The sequence below is a fragment of the Diadema antillarum genome, unplaced genomic scaffold (assembly GCF_040938485.1).
Source record: "Diadema antillarum isolate AM-2024a unplaced genomic scaffold, OU_Dant_1.0 seq00000369_RagTag, whole genome shotgun sequence".
Classification (NCBI taxonomy): Eukaryota; Metazoa; Echinodermata; class Echinoidea; order Diadematoida; family Diadematidae; genus Diadema; species Diadema antillarum.
Genome location: NW_027271370.1, coordinates 1,366,343 through 1,391,027, shown reverse-complemented (window position 1 = coordinate 1,391,027; position 24,685 = coordinate 1,366,343). Strand labels below are relative to the sequence as shown.

The following is a 24,685-nucleotide window of genomic DNA, read 5'->3' as shown; positions in this document are numbered from 1 at the left end:
AGGAAACTAACTATGACATTGAAACTTTTTTATTCTCCTCTTAGATGGCATTCCTCTGTCTCCTTACACACGACACCCAACGGGCTCCTCCATCCAATGTCTTCCGCCCTTGCTCCAGCATCCCAACTCCGTCCTCATGTCACCTCTAAACCCTCTGCATGGAACCCATACTGAGAGCGAGTCACACCATGACCCCAGAGTCCCGAGCTCATACACCGGATATATTTAGCTGCAATACTTCTTCAAGCTGCCAGCATACAGCAGCTGACGCGCGCAAAGGCAGGACGTCTTGAAACATCCTTGCATCCCACCAGCTCATCTTTGGCACCGCGGACTGCCGAGGCAAACTCATCAACTCAAACATCCGAGACTTGACACGCCAGAGCAAGCTAGCAGGATAAAAAAGGTCGCATTCTCCAAACTCACAAAAGGGGCTTGGCCTGCAGTAGAAGGTGCTCAAGACAGAAGTGGAATGAATGAATACCTTCACAGCCTCTTAAAAGGATAAACGACGGCAACACAGCGTCATTACTTTCTCCGTAATATTCCATCAAAACGGGAAGCCGAACTCTAGGGAGGTACTCGCTTTGGATTGGAGACTTTAAACTGTTTTGGAACATTTTATGATTAAGAATTCACTTCACCAGATCAGAGACACAAAGACCTCAGAATGGTGAGTCATCAAGTTTTAATTCTTCTTCTAGATGGCAGTATTGAAAGCAGAGTGATACTATGTAAGTGGGCGTGAGATTGTGCCTTCTTTAGCTAGATCTCGGAAACGAGAATTATTTGCCATTTAATAAAAAAATGCCAATGGGCATGAATGTGGTATCGACTCCGTACTCCTTCTTTTTGTATTTTGTTTGAGAGGGTTTGTTCAGCGAATATCACAAATCATCCCTTTCTAAAAAGAAAATAACATCGACATGACTTAGCTCGAGGATGTGAAGTTCTGACACCTTCCTAATACACACCGGAGAATTAGAGTGATCATAATTATGAAGTGTGAAACTTTGCCAGCTGTTTGTATCATCTGTCACGTTTACGACAAAGCCTATTACGAGTACTTCTAAATTTCTCACAATTGATATTGGAACTTAAATGATTTTCCACTCATAGTATGACAGGAATCATCGTGTTTGATATGGTTTTCAGGGGCGGATCCAGGAATTCCGTAGAGAGGGGACGCCTTTACAAAATTAAACGGGGCGACGCGCCCCCCCCCCCCATTTTTTCTTTTCATTTCTTTTGTTTTAGCAAAAAAAAAAAAAATGAATAAATAAAGGGGTGCGCTCCCCCTGGATCCGCGACTGGTTTGGTCACATTGTAAACACGTACCATGAAGACTGCTGAGTTTTGGTAGCGCTTTGCCAGTGGGTGACGACAAAAGGAGTAGATAACAGTTGTTTAGTCTGATTATTCTCCTCCAAATTAAATTATTTACTATTATATCAAAACGAAAATCTATTTTTCAGTTTTATTTGCTGTACCGCCCGATAGCGACTGTCCGCATCATCGTCAGAAAATCAAAGTACAAGCATGACAAGACCTGCCACTTTGGGTAGATGCAGCCTGCTAAATAATATTGATCCTTGTAAACTCAAACTGAAATCACTCTACTCAATTTGTAAGATATTTTTCAGAACATTTCTCTCTTGGAAATAATAACTTCTATCAAGTTGCGAAGCTCATACACCCCGACAAAAACAAGAACACGTCACAAGCCAGTAGAAACACGCTCATAACACGCGCATTAAAGCAAACTGCATATTTCCCCCCAAACCTCATCTGAATTGTGTGTTTAGGTGTGCAGAATGGCTCTCTGAACCTAACAAGCTCGAGTGATAGCTTTGAACGCAAAGGAATAGACAATGATTTACATCATTAATGTTCTTTAGGAAGGAAGTATAACTTAATATACCACTAAGGCTTGAAATGTGTGATGAAGTGTGCGGAGCAGCCTTTGGACCTAATTAGCTTGACTGATAGCTTCGAATGCAAAGGAGACGCAAACTAATGATTAATATGATTTATATGCATGAGGAAGGAAGTAAAACCTAATGTAGTTGAAAGGCATGGACTTATTCATGTACAAACAAATCACATGCCCATAAACCCCGGATGTACATCTTGATGGAAACCGAAACAATTCTACAACACCCAACCCCTCCTGCTACCCCAGTCAGAAGAATAGGAGAAACTCTTTCAGTAAGGTGATTAATGCCATTTGTTGATCCTATCTTATACTGTAAAAATACAACTAGCAGGTATGATATATTGAAATAATGTGACCCCTGTTTAATTGCACTCACGTCTTCTTTATTGACATGATGGCTTCAGATTGCGAATCAGGCAGTGGTGTGTATTAAGACCGCAAGATAAGCTCAAGGGTGTTACCCATGATCAGCTCTTCAACGTTTCTGTACATACCGCCTCCCCCCCCCCCCCCCCCGTAACGAGCTCATCATCCCATTCATCGTGAATGTATTATTGGAATGGTTTTAGTTGTCATCATCCTCATAATCGTTACTATTTCAAATGTACTAAGCCGTAATTTCTTACACTATTATACACAAAATGACGGCTTGCTTGAAATAGGTATTTCGGTTGTAAGTTCGCGAATGATTTTGGACGTGGTGATGGCAACAGACAAATCAATTACTTCTTTACCTTACGCAATCTGTTCATAATTCTGATATATTGAAATTCGACTAATGAATTGATTGTTTAGTGTGGGGCTCGTTGGACGGCCAATGCATGTAGAAACACATTCACACATATAAAAGAGAGATTACAAAACAGAGATTACCATAACAAAGGCACAACATACATATGCGTTGTTGTTTTTTCTTACAGACCGCGAAATAAAAGCGCTCAAAGCCTTATACAATGGCAGTCGTGTGACACATTTCGTATCAAGAATCATTTTCCTTGTCAGTTTGTTCTTGTCTTCCCTGCTGGGTGCGTGTATGTCTGTCTGACTTTATGTTTGTATACGATCTTTAATAACTTTCAGATGAATAAAAGCGGTTCCAGAGGGGAAAAATTTATATCAATCATGACGAGAAAACATAGAATATAAAGTAATCATATGCAAATCTCTTCTTAACCTTTCCTTTCGTTTAACTCTCTCCAGATGGGGTGTAGCACACGGCTCTACTCGCTCATCTTGCTGCTGGTTGTGACGTCATCACAGATGCTGCCATCCTCCGCAGTCGGTAGGCATTCCTTTGACTCGAATTCCAATTATTTTCTCTCGAAACGGTTCACTGTTCGCATGAATTACTAGTACTTCTCCCTTCTTCAAGTTGTTACATGACGTGAAAGAAATGACATATCTCAAACATCAGTCTATACTCGATTCGTTCATATCGCTTGACAGATTTCGTTCTAGTTCTCGTGGTTATGTTAGAGCTTGTGTATTTTCCAGTTCACTCAAGGCCGGAATAGCTAGAGATTAAAAGCTTTGTAGATTGAATGGGGAGTCAATTTTCTAAACCTCATATGATATTGTTTTATTCAGAGTGAAATACACACGTTTCTTATGATATTAGACGTGGTACTCTCAGGGTCTCTACACCACACCAGTCAAAACTCTTATCGGCGAGTCGGGATGCAGAAGCCTTTGAAGTTGGAAACCAAATTTATACTTGTAATTTGACCACAAAAATGGGAAAGACTTACAAAAATAGGCAGCTGAACAGTACATGATAAAGTCCGTTAAAAAGTTGTGCTAACATCGATTGTAAGAAAAATGATTGACTAAAATCACTGAGTTATCATTTCTAAAAGATGTTACCCATGTGGAAAGAACCAATCAGCCCCTGGAAGCTTTCCTGTGAGTCTTTGAGGGAGAAATAATTCAACACCGTGCAATTTCTAAAAGTATCGCATGAAGTTGAAGTTGTTGACGATCGTTCTAGAGTTACCGAGATTTTGGAATGCCTTTATTTCTCTCAGTTTTCGTGACATATTCTTTTATTTCTGACCTCCTGCAATAGATCATAATTTATTTTCATTATGTTGTCCTCCAATTTAGATTTGTTCTTGCCAAAACAAGATTAATCTCTTACTTTGGAATGTTGAGACATACCTATCTCTCCTTGATTTTTGCTTTTCTTTTGCCTGATATTCTACTTTTCGTCGGAATTTCTTCGAACATTTCAGACACCACCTTTCACTAAGTTATGCCGAAGGTCATTTGGGTGTCGTTCGACTCGTATTCCACTCTGGGCCGGTTTTTGAGCCGGAGCCTTGTCAGGCACAGCGGGGAATATGATTGGACATGACATTCAAAATTACTTGTTGAATCTCAAGCAAGCAGCGCAAACAAGAAAGGAGCGATTCGAGGGCCATTGCCATAACATGTTCGCCTAAGAGGGCGCCGCCTCCAATTCGTGCAAATATTTTATTGTGACAATATTTCGTGCTGAAGTCTGGGGTAAATAACCCCGATAATTGTTGTGACATCATAATGACAAGTTACTCAGTGCGCAAGGCCCGTTTGCAACAGTGTTCTATCTCTTAACCCATGAAGTCTCGAAACCACATTTCATTGGTTTTAGACTGCATAATTGTTATTCTAGTTTTTACTAGTCATTGTTAAAGTTCAACAAGATCGGGTACAAAAAGGTCTCTTTAGTCATCTTTGCTTCCGTTTTGAACATATCTTTTGTTATGTTTTGGTCACAGAAAATAATATTTTCAAAAGCCTTTTAATTGCTAGATTTAAAGCTGACATTACACTTCAGGAGATCAAAATGGGCTTATTGTTGTTATTTTGTCTGATTTTGTCCTGATTGAATGAATATGATCACGTCAATCCCAACGTTCTCCATTACAATAGGCCCTATATGTAGTGAAGCTCAGAGGTGAAATCTTTTAAGTGATAATCAGATGATGATTTCTGCAGCTATATCACCCCAGGGCTCGATGGGTCAAGAAACACTGAAGTCCTGTAGCACGGCCCTTTTTTTGAGTTCACTTTCTGTAATGGATCTTACGTCTGTGTGGCATGAAATAAGCTTCTACTGTGTGTAATGTGCTGAACTCATGACAAATTTCCTTCTCGAGTAATAAATTTGTGGACGTCATGCCGGCCATCTGGCTACATATTTCTTCTTCTTTACATTTCTAAAGGACCAAGACAAGATACCAAGGAAATCTAGTTCGACAAAGAAAAAAAATACAATAGAACAAGTTCTTTTATGACTCAACATGGATCAGTTACAGCAAACTCGTTAAAATGTTGTCGAGTGTATGCAAAGTTTTTTTGTGCTTTGTTGGAATACTGCCATGAAGAAAAATGATATGCTAAGTAATTATTAGCTGCTGTGTGCAGTATACTGAAATAATTTGTCATCTGCCAGGAGTAATCACCTATATTTTTGTATTTTTATGTTGTTACATTCTTAGATGTTTAATAGGCTTACAATTGCAAGGCCTATATCATTGCTTTGACTCAGAGTCGCGAAATGTCTGTCCTCGTCTAGCTTAATATCAATGATACGCTCCAAGGAATCATAAAGATGATTAAATCAGAAATGCGTTGGATTTTATTACTTCTACCTTAACAAAAAGAAAGTTTGTATCCCGATAACGTTTTGGAGTATCGCGGAAGTTCGAAACTTTCAAAAAAAAAATAATGCAGGTGTATATACAACCACAGAAGAAAGACGTTCATCTTAGACTAGATGTCAGCTAAAAATCGCAAAAGTTCGAAATCTCTCTGCATCTCTAGTTTGGATGAATAAACAAGTAAGCAATACAATCTTAATTTATAACTCTAACATGGAAACTTTCACTTTACATGGAAAAAAATTACTGAGATTCAGAAACATTCATCACACGATTATGTTTACTTCAAACATTGGATACCCCCTGATTGCAGACAAACGTTAGTAAAAATATTTCTGACAAAGCCGGAAGAGATGAGGGGAAAGTGATTTAGTGGCCTTCGAGTGATGATCACAGAAACTTTCAATTCAGCAATTAATTTATTTCTTTTTTAAAGCAAAATTGATAATACAAAACTATTATAAGGTCACGGGTTCAAGCAAAATGAAACCATCTTTTTATTTTTTTTTTCATTTCTTTTTATAAGAAAAAGATTTAATATATTCTAGAAAAATGGAGGAATCCTCTTAAAAGTTATGATCTTGAACTAAAAGCTTGTAGTGCTTGTCATGTGCTTGCAGACGATTCGTGCTGAGAACCAAGCACCCACAACTACGTCACCACAAACACCGCACTAGATTCTGGTGTTTCGAAGCCAGATCTGATTTGTGTATCTTACACCCACTCTCACGGGGGGTAAGAAGCGGGATCCAGTGAACTCCTGATAACTTGGGCGGATCCTGGGTGGATCCAAATTGTCTGATAAATATTGTCCTTGTGCCAAACCCTCCAGTCCGTCACCTGGAAACCAGAGAAGAAATGGACTCCGTATAGCGACACGGCACCATGCCGCTCTGTCTCGGGTGTCTACACAAGCTCAGGGGAAAAAGCCAAAGGAGAAAAGTATACATGCAAACAGAAGAGAATGTAAAGACACGCCCGAAATATGATTCGCATACACATGGCAATATGCGATTTCTTCATTAATCACTGTCTTTACAAGTTAAAGTATTAGGTTGTCAAACATAGCTTGTATTCGATTGACACGCGTTTGTCTTGTTTTTTCGGAAGCGATCACGTGACATTTCATTTGACTTGGCGGATTCTGATATCTCCTGTGGCGGCGAAGTTTGTATTAGAAATTTATTTCACATTTATCTATTATGTACAATGCTTTTTTGCGTCAAAGATTTGACAGATTTATTGATAAACCACTGAATTAGTATTGATAGAAGTAAAACAAGGTTTCTGAAGTATCAGCACGTCTTATTCAAAACATTGATTTTCGCAAAACTAAGATTTCTGCATTGATTCTTTGATATGTTACACATTATCTACGCATTTATCTCAAACTGACGCCTATGCGTACATCGTACATGTCTCTGGCAGATAATATTAGTCTTCATAATTATTTATCTTCATTTTGAGCTTTTTTAGATCGAATTATAGCCAGCAAAAACTGGGAATCAATTATCACCAAGAGTTCTATGAATACGGTATAAGAAAACACAACAACGTATAAATACAATTTATGTACAAAAACGGGCAAAATAGAATCTTGGCGTGGATTCAAGTTTCCCTGTTTAAAGTGTCATTGACATTTAAGTAACTCTCTTTTGGTATTAAGTGTTTTTGATAAGGAAATGCTCAACTTAAATATATTTTTGTTGGTCATCACTGACTTCAACCCTCGTGGTGACTCGTTAGCTCTTCTTTGACCAATATCTATTTCCATGTGAGTGGAAAGAATTAGGGTTGATAATCAATGCCGGTGAAACTAATCCTTATCTGTTGAAGGCGAACCATGCATCACATAATGAGAAACACTTAAATGATCAAACGTCATATTCTTCCTTTAATGCTCACCCGCAGAAGTGGATCTTTTCGATGCCTTCAGCATTTATAACACACGCGTGTCGGGAATCTCCCCCGTACCACAAGAAAACTCCAACATCTACGGTGAGGCCTACCACTTCAACGGCATGAATATCCGGTACCCGCTCATCTCCGACCGCGCCTTCTTCACCAAGTTCGCTAAAGAAATGCGAAAGAATGAGAACGTGTACTTCGTTGTGAGGGCACGACTCGCTCCCAGGCATCAGGGTGTCTTCTTTGGGGTCTATACCAGCAGTTACCACTTCCAGAACGACCGAAATCCACTCAAGTTACAGGTGGCCTACAACGGAACGAATGGAGGTGACATGCGTAAGCTAACCCAATTTCTATGGAAGGTCCCAATATTACAAAAATAATGTACAAATATGTCATCAACATCAGACACATTTGGAGTGATACACAATCTCTATATTTCGTGTAAAATCATACCTTCCTTTTCTCTATTTTCTGTACTATCAATTCACTACTTCAGAAGTGAAATTGCAAAACATAATAAGTTAACGAAGCGACACACAGACTTGAGATATGATAAAATATTTTCTCTTCATCTGCAATACCTCATCTTCATAATGATCATATCCACGGCTTCCTACAGTGGAATTACATTATGTTAAACTTTCTATAAAAATTCTGAAGCAGTCACAATGGTTTTTTTTTTTACTCAAACATAAAAGCCATCATAGAGTTAGAATGTGTTTATACCACAGTGATGATACTATTCTATGTCTCCTTTTGTTTTCAGTCGTGATTCGTTATCGCACATCAGAGGGTGAGCGACAAGTGCAGTTCTCCAGCATCAACCTTGTCGACGGGGACTGGCACACCGTGGTGCTCCAGATACACGCCATGAGGACGCGGGCAACCGAACTCGTGCTCTATGTCGATTGCAACCGTGCCGGCCAGACCGTCGTCGATGAGCGTTTCGCCCGGATCTTCACGCGAACAGTGATCGACAATGCCGAGTTGAGACTGGGACAGGCTGGCTATGGTATGTCGCTACTGCCACTAAAGGTGAGAATTCACTTTCCGTCGTTGTAGGAATTATGGAACGACTATTGAACGGGAAATGGTAAAATTTGACAAATTGTCATCCTGTATGTGACCATTTCCGACCGAAGCGGGATCTTTTCTTGCCACCTTGTACCTTTCTCTTGTTTTGTATTGTTTTCTTCGCTTTTATATACGAAATGAGATCAATCGCAGTTCTTTCAAACACGTTATTCATCATTGTTGTCTTTTATACAAACTGTCGTTCTGTCCGTTATGTGTGCAGGGAACTCTCCAGAACGCCAAGTTCTTTTACGGAGGACCAATTACCGATGTCTTACATTCTCTTGCCTGCAGTCTCGCGACGGAACCCAAAGAACCAGAATTTGAACCTTGTAAGCAATCCTACACCTTTCATGTACGCGTATGTTTCTCGTTCGATTCTACTCATATCCACTAAAGTCACCAGAGCAGCATTTTACTTCAAAGCCACCGATTCTGTGGTTTCTTACTTACAAGAATTTGCTTCTTTCCTAAGCGGCTATGAGAAATAAATCTAGACTCAACATTATGACAGTCCCGTAAATCTGAAAAATGCTAAAAATCGGTCATACTTGTAATGTTTTACAACGGCAAAAAAAAAAAAAAAAATATTCAAGCGTTGACGAGGGAATAGCCATAATACTAAATAATTATGGTTGATTCATCAAATTCGGGAAATTTCAATGATACTCTTCGATAACCTTGTCGGAATCATTTCTCGACCTAATAGTCGCGTAAAACTGAACTTAAAGTGTGCCAGAGGCCCGGGGCAGCAAGTAAAGTCGTGAGGAATTAATGTGTTCAATCCAATATTCTCTGATCGACATTAAGTGTGACTTATACGGACAAGGCCCTATATCTTCTCCCTGGATTACCAAACCCCTAGATTACTGGTACCTCTTCGCCGACTCGATTGAGAATGGGGCAAGGTTGCGTCTGATAATACGTTTATCATTTTCGCCTTTTCTCTCTCTGTCTCTGTAAATATTGGCGTCCGTCAGGGCCTGGTTCCACTGACCTCATGGATGCTTTCCAGTCTCTCGCTAGTACTCTGACTCTCCTCAAGACGGAAATGGCTGGTCAGGTGAGCTCAGGAATCTTTTCGTGAATTAAAACAGTCATCTGTTCAGTCGTGTATTTGTCCCATTTTCTTCTCGGTTATAATAATCACGAATCGTCGGAAAACCGTAGAGGTGTAGATCATTACCGGTACAACTAATCATGGATTAGTACTTGCCTATACGTACCCAAAAATATCAATGTAGCAATGTTGTAATGCTATATTCTTAACGTTGAAGGGCTGGGAACAGCAAACTGTTATGCGAAAAGTAGCATTTTCAAGTTACGGGTTTCACCAGCTTATTCGAGTCTTGGGAATTGAAGAAATCCAAATTGAAAATGCACACTGCATTCCGCAGCTAGTGTAGGTGGCACGCAAACTTTGTCTTCGAGAGATCCGTATTTATTGTGCTTATTTGTAAGTAGAACCAGCCAGGAAGAAACGAATAGATATTGTCATTCAGTTTCGCCGAATATCGACATACTCGCCGAACGAATTGGTTTTAATCGGACGATGGCAGCTGCCGCGGAAACGTGGGTCCACCGCGTGGGTCCATGCAACAGCGCCCTCTTAAATCCTGGGCCGGTATATCACTGATTTATCAAACTTTTCATTTCAGACTCGCGAGATTCAGCGTCTTCGGCATACGATGGAAACCTGCAGAATGTGTGGTAAGTTTTCATTGCTATACTTTCTGGTAGATGTCTTTAAATCTTTTCTCACCACCAACTATGATAACGTAACACCACTGTCGGAGTCAAATTATTATAAACGTTGTATTCTGACTTGGAGCCAGATCGTTCGTATAATCGTAAAATAGAATACATGTAGTTTGTTCTCGGATTTTTGTTTTGTTTTTGTTGCTTTTTAACCCAGTCCTTACATTATCAGCAGTAAAAACCACAATAAGGTGTTATGAAGTACGAGGATGAGAAGGATGATATATCTTTCTTCAGTTTTATGTACCTTGCTCGCTTGCTGTTACCATTACGGAATATACTCGCTTCTTATAACATGAAGATTCCTTTTCCCCCCTTTTTCCTAATATGAAATGTAGTTTTATACACGGTTTAGTAGTTAACTGGCACAGAATTGCGTGGGGTTGTGCTGTGTAATCTAATGCAACCACTTCATTATGGTATTTACTCTTTGATACATTGTTGTGGCAATTTCGTTTTGCGTTAATTCTAATCGACTGCCTGATTATCTATTGTTGCCAAGGGTACGAGCAAATCGACCTAAGTTCCACTGACCTTCCCTTCACTACTTTGAATTCACTTTGTATATAAAATGTCTGAAACGCGCCTATCAAACAGTCAATATTGACCTCGAGAAGATGACAAAGAAGATGACACCTCGAGAAGGTGTCGAAGGCCACCTTCGAAGTGTCCACACTTTTTATTAGTTGGATTGTGAGCTAAAGTAATTTGGACTATCCAAATCAAGCATCATCATTGTTTTCAATTAATCATGATCGTTCTTGAACTTATCGAAATGATAATGACATATGAAAAGATGTGAAATGTGAAATGTTGCTTAGTAAAAATTGATTGTTGATGTTTCATTTTCAGTAGCACATGCCAGAAAAAAAAAACAAAAAACGTTTAAAATGGTTGAAATGATCTCATTTCCCTTTGCTTATGCTATTTTCGCCTGTTGGTTATCTTCCCCAAAGGCTCCATTGCCACACCAATATACATTTTTTTCTTTTTGGATTTGCTTGCCCAATGCTATGGAAAACCAAAACAGTAATGTTGACGTCCAATTGATTTTCGCCCCGATGCCGTAACACGGATTTACTTATGCTATCATTATTCCCTTTTAAACACACTATTTTTTGATAGCTCTTTGGTTAGGAATCGATTACTAGGAATTATGTATATCCTAAACGTGTGGGCGATATAAAGCCTCAATATTGCATGATGAATAACTGCTGATCTAGATCGAGTGACTCCTCCCCTCCCCTTCAATAATTGCATTATAATCTTTGAAAAGGGAATCAAAGCGATAAACTGACACACTAACTTTGAATGCTTCTTCCTTTAACTTGCCCGGTCTGCCTCCCTCTACCGTCGTGTGACAGACAGCACCGATTATTTTACCTCAGGTCCGCAGACCATCATCTCACCAGATTGTAGCATGAACCCGTGCTTCCCCGGCGTCAGGTGTTTCGACGACCCGGAAGGCAACGGCTACCGCTGCGGCCAGTGTCCGGCTGGCTACCGAGGAAACGGCACTCACTGTCATGACATCAACGAGGTGGGCATAAAGCAAGATTGGTCAGCAATACAATCAATCGACAAAATCTCGCAAACTCTCATTTTGATGTTCCCCTAAATGTTATTTTACAAAGTCTTGTACATGCATACATATTTAAATAACTGTGGAATCAAGCACCTAGAAATTATATCTAAGCTCAGGTGTATCAATGATCAGTGAATCAAAGCATCGACAGAAAGTAAAGTCTCAGTCAGACTTGCTACCAAACCCTAATGTAATGTTCATCCTCCGAACTGGCAGTATCTTATTAAAGGGTTCGAAGTTGCACGCTTTTCTGCTTGTAGATCATCATGTAGATATTGAAGTGTTTGAGGTTATGTCTTGTCTATAGATAAGAGATTTCAGTGATGAATTACAGATAATAATCCTTTTGTGTCCCTTTTGAACATGGACTCAATGCAATAAATGACAACTGAGGATAGAATTTCCTCTGTAGGGGCGGAGATATTACGTTCTAGTAAAAGGCCGAAACACTTCAATCTTGCGAATAAGAACGACGTTGTTTGACACTCCGTCCAAAATAATGTTTCATGGTCGTCGCTTACACAATTCGGTATTATGAAAAAACATGCATTTTTTGGATTCGTTTTTTTTTTTTTTTTCGTGTGCCCCGATTACCAAGAATTATAAGAAAAACCTTGATGAAATTACTTGCTGTTTTGGGAATGCCACTTTGAGGTAATAATGATACACTATCCTCTTGCTTAGAAACGATGTTTGTTTGACGTTTCGTCCAAAATATCGCATGGTCGACACATTTAATATAATGTAATACGAGGCAAGGCTTCACTCCAAGCGAAAAGCATTCATCTTTTGTTGTAGACTCAAAATACTCAGAGAAATTTACTGGAGAAAACTTCCGCTGTAATGATGGAAATTTCGATTTTTTTTATATATATATATTATTATTTTTTTAGTGTATTGAGGCGTCTCCATGTTCGCGCGTGGTCGACTGCGTCAATCTGGTCCCGGGATTCCGGTGCCCACCCTGTCCGTCCGGCTTTATCGGCCTGGGTCTGGAAGGAATTGGTCTCGAGGCAGCTGTGAGGAACAGACAGGTAAGCTAAAAAAGAAGAGATTGAAATTATCACATAACACTTTATAGTCTTGGCTTAGCAGTTTAACTGGAAATATTAATCTTGAATACCACTATAGATCATTATTTTTGGCGCATGCGACACGAGTCTCATGCAGATGTGCCATGGAAATCTGCCAACAGTAACTGATCAGTGGGTGCTGCTCATCAAACAGATGTACATTTGTATTTTGCAAATTTGCAAACTTTGAGTTTTGTAGTTATGTATTCTACCCTATTGGGTATTTCACAATTTGACGTTAGCACAGTTAGCATATTGGGATTCAAACAAAAGCATAAACACCATAAAAATGTTGGCTATCTTAAAACATGCTTTGCTTTATGTAGTCAACTTGCAATGTCACTCTTATCACCCTAGATTTGTGACGACATCAACGAGTGTGAACGCAATAATGGCGGCTGCGTGGAGAATTCATACTGCATCAACACCATGGTATGTAAGAAATCATATTTCTTTCTTTCTTCCTTCTCTAGTCTTTCATTTTTATGTGCAGTGATTCAACCCTTAACCTTACACAATTGGTAATATAAATAAAACAAATTAGAGAAACGTGAAGGGTCCAGAAAGGAGAGAAGCATCAGTTTCCGGTAATATTTAGACAGCAGAAGGAGACAGAATATCTCCCGTGCAATGACACCCATTCTCTCTTCTTCCTTGTAGGGATCATATTACTGCGGAGACTGCATGCACGGCTTTGAGGGCAACCAGACAGTTGGCTGCAAGGAGCACAATACTTGTCCGAACGGGGCTCGTAGCCCCTGTCACCCCAAGGCAGAGTGTTTGATTCATCGGAATGGTGCTTACACCTGTGAGGTGAGTGTGCTTACACCTGTGAGGTGAGTCTCCTCCCAAGGAGGCACTCTTCTGTCCCTTTCTACGCCCTACTAAGCATCCGTGTCCCCTTTGTCCTTCATAGCTTTGTTCGCCTCTTAAACACTTGTTCAAACTGGTTCGCCGCCAATAAACATTCAAGACAAAATATGAAACTCTTTTGAATCAAACGAAATGCAGTTTTGACAGCACTTGGATGTGCAACCAAATCTTCGGAAAAATTGTTTGTTTGTGTTCAACAAGGATTACATGGCAGGGGCAGACCCAGGAATTCCGAAAAGAGGGGGCGCCTTTACATTTTATTTTATTTTTTTGTTTTAACAAAAAATAAAGGGGGGGGCACCCGATGCGGTATTTCCTGGATCCGCCACTGCATATGTGTTCAATACGGATATGATCATAGTGGTCAACAGTGTCACATATGCATAATAAATGCGTGTATATGTGTTTCTCCATGATAGTATCGTTTATCTGCATTTGCAGGTCTGTTTGTGTATCAAAAACAAAATTCTTGCTATGATCTTATCTTCATCTTCTTACATCAGTACATTTCATTCTAAGTATACGTGTATAGAATTATATGCATCATTGCCGTACCCTTTTGAGTGATAGTGCGTAAAATATGCTTTTATCTTTAGTCTTTTCTGACTGCCTTTGCTTTCCGCGATAGTGCATCGTTGGTTGGGCAGGTGACGGTTACGATTGTACCATCGATACCGATCTCGACGGCTTTCCCGACAACGAACTCAACTGCTGGGACAAACACTGTCGAAAGGTATGGACCACTCTATTTTGAAGTAAGTCTAGGTCTCTCACGAGCCACCGACTTTCATGGATATTAGTAGTTGTTTGTTTGTTGTTATAATCTTTTGTGTTGGAGAGTGTGGGTAATTGTGTCGTTTCTGTGCTTATTTTCAGTTTATTTCGATTAATTATCTTGAAATGATATAAATAATGAAATGAAATGAAATCCCAGTCCTGTCCATGGCATGTGATCCTGCAGACTCAACTGGGCTTTTGAGCCTTGAATGCATAGCACATCATGACATGCTTTACTGGACTTCCCGATTAAAAGAAAGGAATAACGTATTTCAAGGGGGAGAAAAGCACTTCGAGAAAATGAGATATGCAGAAAGATTTCAAAGCGGTTTAGTAAAATAGTGGAAATGAGAAAAGGTATGAGACTGCTAAAGTCTCTGCGTTGTAAAGATGTGGTACTGTTCACATTTTAAAGAAATTAGAAAATTGTTCTCTACGTCGTGTTTCTCCCAGGACAACTGCGTCTACATCCCCAACAGTGGTCAAGAAAACCAAGATGGTGACGAGATGGGGGATATTTGTGACCCTGACGCAGACAACGATGGCATACCAAACGGGCCGGTAAGATTATCTTATACCCTTACCACCAAGGTCTTTTTTCAAAGATTTTTTTAAAAGTTATTTGTCGATAGATGCCTCTTTGAATGGTGGCTTTTCTTGAGAGAATCAAGAATAGGACAGCAAAAGCTATAGAATCGGATTAGGTTGTTTGTTTCGGTTTTTTGCGAGCTTTGGTTAGAACGCAAGTAGACGATCATACATAATTTATGTCATCATAGAGACTATAATGCTGATATTTGAATTCATTTGTAGCGTACTTGTTATGTTGCTTGCCCATACTTCATAGTCTGCTGTGTACACAAAATGAAACGAAATCATGAGCGCGTAGTGTCATCGGTTATAGAATGTAACCATGGGATGAAGATTCATTCAGAGAAAACGACTATATGGTTACGATCCACGTACAAAACGGGGGAATTGATTACGAGGATAATACAAGATATCACATTCTCTTGATTGACGCGCATAAATTATGACTATATTGGCAACCACAAAGCCAAAACCACCGACAATGCGTTGTATGTTAAGGCGAACGTAAAGGCGAGGCTGACAGCATGTTCATAATGATGCCTTAGAACATCATTTCTTTGTTTGTTACTCAATGACTGTGGAATGATATGAAACTAATGTGCATGATCCAAACATGTCAGCGCGTTCCAAGAGACACCGACGCATGTTTACATGTATTACAGTCCATTGCTTGGCATCCACACAACCACGCATCAAAAACCATTTCAATTACCATGTGATAAACATTCGATAAGCTGTTCTGCGCGAAATTGTTGACGTAGGACAACTGCCCTCTTGTGGCCAACCCGGATCAAGCCAGCACGAATGACGGAGATGAAGTGGGTGAGAGATGCGACAACTGTCCGATGACGCCGAACCCAAGGCAGATCAACACCGATGGCGACGAGTACGGAGACGAGTGCGATGACGACAAAGATGACGATGGTAAGTTCTGCATGATACAATGGACTCCCGTTATAACGAAATCCTCGAGACCGTAAGTTTTCTTTCGTTATATCGAAATTACGTTATAAATAAACAATAAAAAAAAACAACAAAAACATAGAGCGGATAATGTTGCCGTCAAATTTTTACTTCGTTGTAACGGGAATTTCGTTATTGCCGTGTTCGTTATAACGGGAATACATGTCTTCATCCTTGATGAACGTTCGATATACATACTAATACTGATGCCTAGTGGATTTTGCCTGAAGTCAGTGAAAGAACACTTTTTATCGCGCAACTTTAAAATATATCAGACCAATACTCTTCATGTCAAAGGAGAGTCATTCAACGTTTGATCTTTCTGTCAGTAACGATCAAATAAGCAACTATTCCAAATACACTGTAGCTATGGAATGGAGTTGCCCAGAATAAGATCTTTCTTCACTGCGAACGCTCTGAAATTGGCAGTTTCGTTTTTGTTTTGTTTTTAATCCCCCGTCTCAAATAACAGGTATCCTGAATATTTACGACAACTGCGAACTCGTTCCAAATACTTTACAAGCCGACACCGACGGGGACGGTTTTGGCGATGTTTGCGACAACTGTCCAATGGATTATAATCCCGATCAGGTAGGCTGCATTCTTCACCTGTTCAAAGAAATTAATTGCTTCATTGAGAACATAAATAGGACTTGAGGAGGAGTACCGAAAGAGCACTCTCTCATCTGATTTTTGTATAATCTGAATAAAACAAAAACATGTCACGCTTTTAGCCGCAGTTTGCTAAATTGAGGTATTTAGGTCACTGACGAAGGTTATAAATCGGGTTAGTGTTCTTCACAGTGAAGCAAAATGTCACGACAGCTGATCAGTATGCCATGTTTCAATATTGTAATGATGGCTGATGGATGTATACAGCGAATGTTTTCGAGCATCCCTGGCAGAAGTCAGAAGCCCATTCACTTCACGCAGTGAACGCAGTAGGCGTCTATCTTTTGTCTGCCCTGTATAATATGCTGAAAAAAAGATGTGAAGGATGGAGGACAGTTTTTGATATGATACGCATGTATGTATGTATGTATGTAGGCCGATGTATGTATGTATGCATGTTTGTCTGTGTATGTGTCGATATGCATACATTGATTTATGCTGATTTATATCAAGCGATATCGTTTGTATGCATCGACAGAATAACACCGATTCTGACCTGCTTGGGGACGTCTGTGACAACAACGAGGACGCGTAAGTATGAATGAAAGGAACAATGACGTCATTATCACAGCACAGTCTCATTGGTAGACTCCCAAATATTTTGCTCCTACTATGTTGCTGATGGTATTAACATGAAAGAAACAACTTATTCGAAGTAATATAAGTACATACTTAGTAGTCTAAATGTTACCAATGTGACATCCACTTTTGATAGAAGAAAAGAGCAATTGGTTCTTGCAACAGAACAAGCTCACGTCTAGCTACCTTTACCAATGCCTTTAAATCGATATTAATGGTAGAAGACTATTACTCTAGCATAGGCATCGATGTGTTTTGGCGGAGGAAAGCAAGCCTATGTATCTATGTCAGTGAAGTCATGTGATAAATGAATCATGTCGTCTCTTGGCAGCGATGATGACGGTATTCAGGACAACCTGGACAACTGCCCGAAGATTGCCAACAACCCTCAACTGGACGCAGATGGCGATGGCATTGGTGAGAACACGCTCTTTCCTCCTCCTACCTTGAATTTGTGCCGGAAATACTGGCTGATATAATTCACACAAACATGACCTTTATCAAAACAAAATAAAACGCACATGCGTGCAGTAGATTCGAGTCCTCCAAAAAGTGTAGTCATGATTATACCTCCATACTTTCCATCAATCTAAAGTTTGTTTTGAATGGATATTCAATATTCATGACCTAAATGTAAAATACAAACAAACAAACAAACAAGCAGAGGGTGCTCCTAAACATGTAAAGAAAAAACCCATACCCAACCCTTTCTATATGTTTGTTACACTATACAGCTGTAATAACATTTTCATCTACCGGTATTTTTATTTATTCATTTTTTCACTGAAGTGCCAGTATTAAACGTGAGAACTAATCGACTTAAACTTGAACTCTAAAGAATAGAATCAAAACTAACAATATCACCGAGTAAACTTAGACTTTATATAACTCAAACCACCGAACTTTCTCGGTTTCTCACTCTCTGTTAAAACTGATGTCAAATTTGCATTTACAGGTGACGCGTGCGATGATGACGACGACAACGACAGGGTGTATGACGTCATTGACAATTGCAGAATTGTTTACAATCCCGAACAGGATGATGGTGATGGTGAGCGTCCTTTTCAACATTTTTGCTCTCAATTTTACAATTATCATTATCTTTTTTCCAATGTCATGACTGTGCAAAGTGAACAAAAAAAAAAAAAATAAATCTGACACACAACGTTACAGATATATAGAGGATGAAACCAATGAAATATCTTGCGAATGGCATTTGTATGCTTACGACACTCATCGAACATTCTAAACCGAACTTTAAATATCATTCACAAAACCATATTTCAAGAGGCAAATTCAATACTCAGGATCAAAGGTTAATACCGGTCATTTTCATAAGGCATATGTGTAGAATGGGAATTCCACCTAATCACGGAGCTAAGCTCATACAATACGAATGACTAGCATGGAAACTTTGATTCATTCTCTGCAGAGGACGGCCACGGAGATGCGTGCGACAGCGATTTTGATAAAGACGGCGTCATCGACACCGAGGATGCTTGCCCAGAAAACCCCAACATCTACAGCACTGACCTTCGCACCTACCAGACGGTGGTCTTGGACCCGGAAGGGGAGGCCCAAGTGGATCCTCGATGGATCGTATTTGATGAGGTAAAAAAAAATATGCAGGGAACAGTTAGTACATGTTAGATAAGTTGATTTACCCCAGCTATTTCGGCAGCAGTGTGTGGGTCAGAAATGATGGTAATACAGGCCGGACTAACTTTCATGAACTCCTTGAAAGTCCAGGGCCCCATTTCATAAAAAAGTTGATATGATAGCAACTCTTGCTGGAATGGCAATTGTCATTAGCAACGACAAGAATCCAGCTTCCTGACTGGCTGTTGCTATGGGTAGTTGCCATTCCAGCAAGAGCTGCTATCCTATCATCTTTTATGAAATAAATACATATTTTAGTAGCAGTCATATGGCAGAGGAAATCATGGGCGAACATACTCGAGCAGGATTCGAACCTACGACCTCCTGATCTCCGGAGAGGTGCCTTATCCACTAGACGCCTGTGGCTATACTACTAAAACACTGATCAATTCAGTGCTTATTTACGTCGATGTAAGGCAATGATTTCGTCAAATCAGTTGCATTAATTTAAAAAAAAAAACACCTCAACAGCAGAATTTCATGTAATTGAACAAGCTAAACGAGTTGATGTCGTGAGTAGTGTTCAATTAACGGGGAAAGCGTTATTACGAGTTTATATATCTCTGGTTACACCTACATCTCCCTCCCACCCCCATCCCCCCAAAATAAACATAAACAGGGTCGCCAGATCATCCAGACAATCAACAGCGACCCTGGACTAGCCATATCCTACCAAGCCTTCGACGGTGTCGACTTTTCGGGCACCTTCTACGTCAATACCCGAACGGACGACGACTTCGCCGGCTTCGTCTTCGGATACCAGGATTCCGCCAGCTTCTATGTGTTGATGTGGAAGCAGGGACCCCAGACTTACTGGGAAGCTGCGCCATTCAGGGCCGTTGGGGAACCGGGATTCCAGCTCAAGGTATTTCATGTGTACACATATATACACACATATATCATTTCTGAAAACTGTTTTCATTATCCTTTCTTTCAAGGGATAACGAAATTAATATTATGATAATTATATTATAGCATATACACACAAGCGCCTGTAGACACAAGCAAAAGGGTTTCCAGGTATACATAAGAATACACAGGAAAATCCTACACACACAAAAAAAAACAACCCCCGTGGAATTAAAGACGAGATATACAAAGCAAACAAAATAAGAAGTTGAAAGATTTTCACAGTTATTGACCATGTTTTGAAGTGCCCTCAGGACATAAAAGGAGTCAACTTCAAACAAGATTACCGCTCTTATATCATGCAAAACGAATCTTGTCATAATTATGCAAGACAGCAGGTAAGGCGTACGCGTATCTTAAGACAAACAGTTTGATAATGCCAAGCTGTCGCGACTATTTCTAATAGTACAATGATGTAATAAATAAAATTGACATACACTCATGTCTATGTTTATGTTGATGTAGATTACATTTTAGTTATTGTCTAGTATTGCCTTTCTTTCGTATTTATGGATTTGCGTGTTCATTTGTTTTATATTTGGCGAGTATAAACACACTCGAATATTGAATCTGCACTTACAGCAGCAGTCTGAAGTTCGCAAACCACTGGCTATACTGTATACATTACCAGGAATACATGTACAATCTACAAGTGGAAAACCATCGATGCAATATTCAACGTGATTTTTTTTTTTTGGCTCAGACATTGAAAGGGATGATGTCATTGATTTTTTTTTTTACACTAGGTCGTCAAATCAGATACTGGACCGGGAGAAATGATGAGAAACGCTTTGTGGCATACAGGAGATACACCAGGCCAGGCAAGTAAAAAAAAAAGAAGAAGAAAGGATAACAGCAATTTTAATCACCACTAAGTCTTTTTCATTCTACTCTTTCCATTGAATTCGGCATTCGATTTTTTTCTTATATCATTTGACAAACGTTATGATCATTATGACAGCAAGTTCGTTAGTTATTACATCCATTTTCTCCAGGAATTCAAGTCATGTTTTTTAGCTGTCTTGTATTACGTAGAGAAGACGTATCATTGATCTTTGACAAAGGATTATTCCACGTGATATCTTATCAATGCACGAGATGAAAAACATCCCGAAGAAAATCATTTCCTCTAAATAGTATCTGACACCAAAGAGCAAGTGCGCTGGTGTCAGTATACAATATGAAGCAGACACTTCCAACTTTCACATTCATCAAACATATTGCTTCTATAAATGATGAAATATTGTTTAAAGGTAACTTGCTTCAAAAAAAATGATAGAAAACCTCTTCCAAGACTTCGTTTCTTATTTGATTAAAAAAATTCAATTAAAACATACAAAGCAAAACATTAAAACAAGATTACAAGATAAAAAGGGAAGAAACATGTTAATGAATTAAAATTATCAAAGAATAGTCTAAATACCATATGAATGCAGATCTTTGTGGAGTCAATTTCAAACAAGAGACAAAGCATTACAAAATGCAGTGGACGATACAATGGGGGGAATAAACAAGAAGCAAGACAAGTATTTTGTATGCAAGAGCATGAATAAAGCGTAAGGTTATTGGCTTAGCATAAAATGATGTTTATACACTTATGGTACACGTTACATATTCAAGTACAGTGTTCCATGATAAGAGGCCTGTATATTTTGTTGTGCATCCAATGATAACCACCTTACCACTACGATGCATATCTTTAGGTTCGGCTGCTCTGGAAAGACCCTAATAACCAAGGCTGGAAGGACCACGTGGCCTACAGGTGGAAGGTTCTCCACAGACCTTCTATTGGACTCATTAGGTATGATTGCTAGATGTTGACAGTGAATACGCGGACGTGGTATTGCTAGTACGATTCAGAGTAACGAGGAACTAGATAATACCAAATCCCGAAATTTTGATTTTCGATTAAGACAAATATTACGTCAAAGTGGCTAGCATGAAACAAATTCCGTGTATGAATGCTTTGGAGAAATGTACATTTCCTCAGCTAAATGTGTATTGTAACGGTGTCAAACGGATATAAATGACAAGTCTTTGTGATAAGCATAGAAAAATTGATAATAACAGTCACACGTTTTGTTCTGTTTTGTAAAACCTGAAATATATGATAAATGGGAAATGCTGCAGTACGTATGAAATGTTGAAGGTAGCGCAGCGTTTGAAATTCACACATCAAAAACTGAGGTGGATTTTATAATCGAGCAAGTAGTTCCATGATTCCATGATTGGTTGGATGAAGACATGGTTGATAAATAGGCCCATTTGCCTTTTCTCTTTCGGGAATAGAGTTTACCTGTACGAGGCTGATCGCCTGATTGCCGATTCGGGCTATCTCGTGGACACAACGATGAGGGGTGGACGAGTTGGTCTCTTCTGTTTCTCCCAAGAAGACATCATCTGGTCGAGGATGACCTACAAATGCAACGGTAAGTTTGCTACACCTATTCACAATAAAAGTTTTTGCCACTTAAGTTACATCATCATTTAATCAATCATCTATTATTTTGACTTATATTCCTTCCCCTATACAGTTATAATTATCTTAAAGGGCAGCTTTACTGAGCGCTTGCCTTAAGGTGAGATGTTTCATAATATACTGCATGTGTTGAATGATGGATTGCCCTGGATATGCTGTCTCCTCGTCGTAACAGCTATATTTAGATGATTTCATCATGTTTTAATGTATTTAGGTTGTTTACATGAAAAATACAACTCCAGTATCATCTGTGGAATTTCACCTTCTCATTAACGGGCCTTTAGCCTTGACTTTCAAAGGAAATCGCTTACCGAGAGTTGCTGTTTGACTCTACATACTCGTTGCCCACAGGTTACATTATTTTTGGTCATTATAACAAAACAAACTCACGCAGCAACATTTTCAAGAGTTTCCTACGTATCATGTTTGTTTGTTTGTTTGTTTTCTTCAATTTGATGCAGATAAAATACCAGCAGATTACACCGAGGTCAGACCAGTAAACTAAAAAGCGAGAGCTCATGATTCAAACCAAGCTCCCGAATAAAAGCCAAGGACAAAGCCATAAGGACTCTAAATGAAAGGCTTTAAAGCCGTACAGAATGATTAAAACAATGAACAAAAATTATAAAAAGGTCGGCTGATAATTCTGTAAGTTCAATTATGTTGTTAAACTAATGACGCGAAATGGAAACGGTAAAGTGCAAGGCAACTAGCGGCGATCGTCAAAGTGACCGTGGAATTGAAGAGAAAACTGGTGATACATTGACAGTGAATGATCTACTTCGAGAGAGAATTATGAGAGTTGTGAGGATGCATCCACGAGGAAACAAGGACGTGAGGTTCTTTGGTACAGCACAGCTTTGGCATAACAATGATGAAATTGGAACGTGCCAAACAGCGTTGTTTGCTCGCGTCTGTTCAAAATCTTGAGAGATAAAATCTGCAATGTCAGAAGTTTTTTATGGATTTGTGCGTGTATTTCTTTCTCTTTTGTAAAAATCACAGAATTAGCTCAATGTTACTTTCATTAAGATATCTTAGCTAACTCTTGTTCTGCTCCAAAAAGTGACATCAGAGTCAGAAGTCAAATGTAAGATTTGTGTGAGATCATCATTACTCTATTATTGACATGATATGTCCTTTGGAAATGCATTCATGAAATAAAAAAAAAAGATCTTTCAATATACATTTGTGACAGTCTCCTTGAAATTTACAAACGGCGTTGTTGTTGTAAATACCTGCCCCTTTTCATGATTAGTTTGATTGTACACTTGGATCGTAAGCACTCTAAAACCGTGTTTTAAAGCTTTAAAAAAATCAAAACGAAATACAGTTGTATACAGATTTTTATCTTTTAATGAATCGAGTGTATAGTAGCGTAGGACATTGATTTGAATAATGTACTACACATGAGATTTGGATTGATATCGCTGTACATTGTGCAATTTTTTAGTGTTTATCAAGTAGTAAATCTTTGCTCATCAAGTGGGCACAATGTCTTAAATGTGCAGAAATAAATTATTACCAACTATTACTTTGTTTTAAAATTGTACATAATGAGTATTAAACAAAGACAATGTAAATTATGTTTTATCAGTTAATTCACTTCAAGAAACACACAAAGATGATAGCTGTCTAATGAAGAGCTCTCTTTTCAATCTTTACGTGATAAATGTATTGATTCCGAAATGTGGCACTTTTCGTTTTCGATGTAATATTCCCGATATACACATTATGTTGCAACTATAGATAAGAAAGTCATCATATTAACTTAACTATGTTCACTGTTTGTTTATAGGCGTATAACATAGAGAAGGCGATACCGCATTGAATGTGTGATTTATGCGCGACGAACGCGCTAACTTTTTATTTTCTCACTGCTTGTGGCGATAATTTCGCCCAAAAATGTTTTTATTTGCCACTGAAATGTATTTGGAATGAATGATGGTCTTTTTTATAATCTTATTAATCAGTGTCACGAAATAAAATATTTTAAGGAATACCTGTTCCTTCATTGTCATTGCTCCTCTGTGCTTCGAAAACAAAACATCGACTAAATCTTCAATGACGTAATGTTCGGTTAAAGAGCTGCCTTGTAACTCGGCATCAGAATATTTCATAACTTTTTCTAGCTGTATCCAAGTATAAGTACGACGACATTTGATAGAATATCATCCAGTCATTGATATTTTACAATCAATAAAT

The 24,685-nt window shown here is 39.0% G+C and overlaps 1 protein-coding gene across 1 annotated transcript; it reads left to right on the top strand.

Annotated features, from left to right (window-relative positions):
• The first annotated feature begins 269 nt into the window (after positions 1-269).
• On the top strand, positions 270-23,359 carry LOC139731397 (cartilage oligomeric matrix protein-like). Its single transcript, XM_071642286.1, has 24 exons — positions 270-673; positions 3,137-3,218; positions 7,489-7,821; positions 8,255-8,523; positions 8,786-8,894; positions 9,543-9,625; positions 10,221-10,272; positions 11,685-11,860; positions 12,799-12,939; positions 13,336-13,410; positions 13,639-13,791; positions 14,480-14,584; positions 15,082-15,189; positions 15,981-16,143; positions 16,655-16,773; positions 17,333-17,385; positions 17,765-17,850; positions 18,389-18,484; positions 18,866-19,044; positions 19,712-19,957; positions 20,748-20,822; positions 21,705-21,802; positions 22,291-22,430; positions 22,942-23,359. The coding sequence occupies exons 1-24, from the start codon at positions 671-673 to the stop codon at positions 22,983-22,985; spliced, it is 2,988 nt and encodes a 995-aa protein (XP_071498387.1). The 5' UTR covers positions 270-670; the 3' UTR covers positions 22,986-23,359.
• The last annotated feature ends 1,326 nt before the right edge of the window (positions 23,360-24,685 follow it).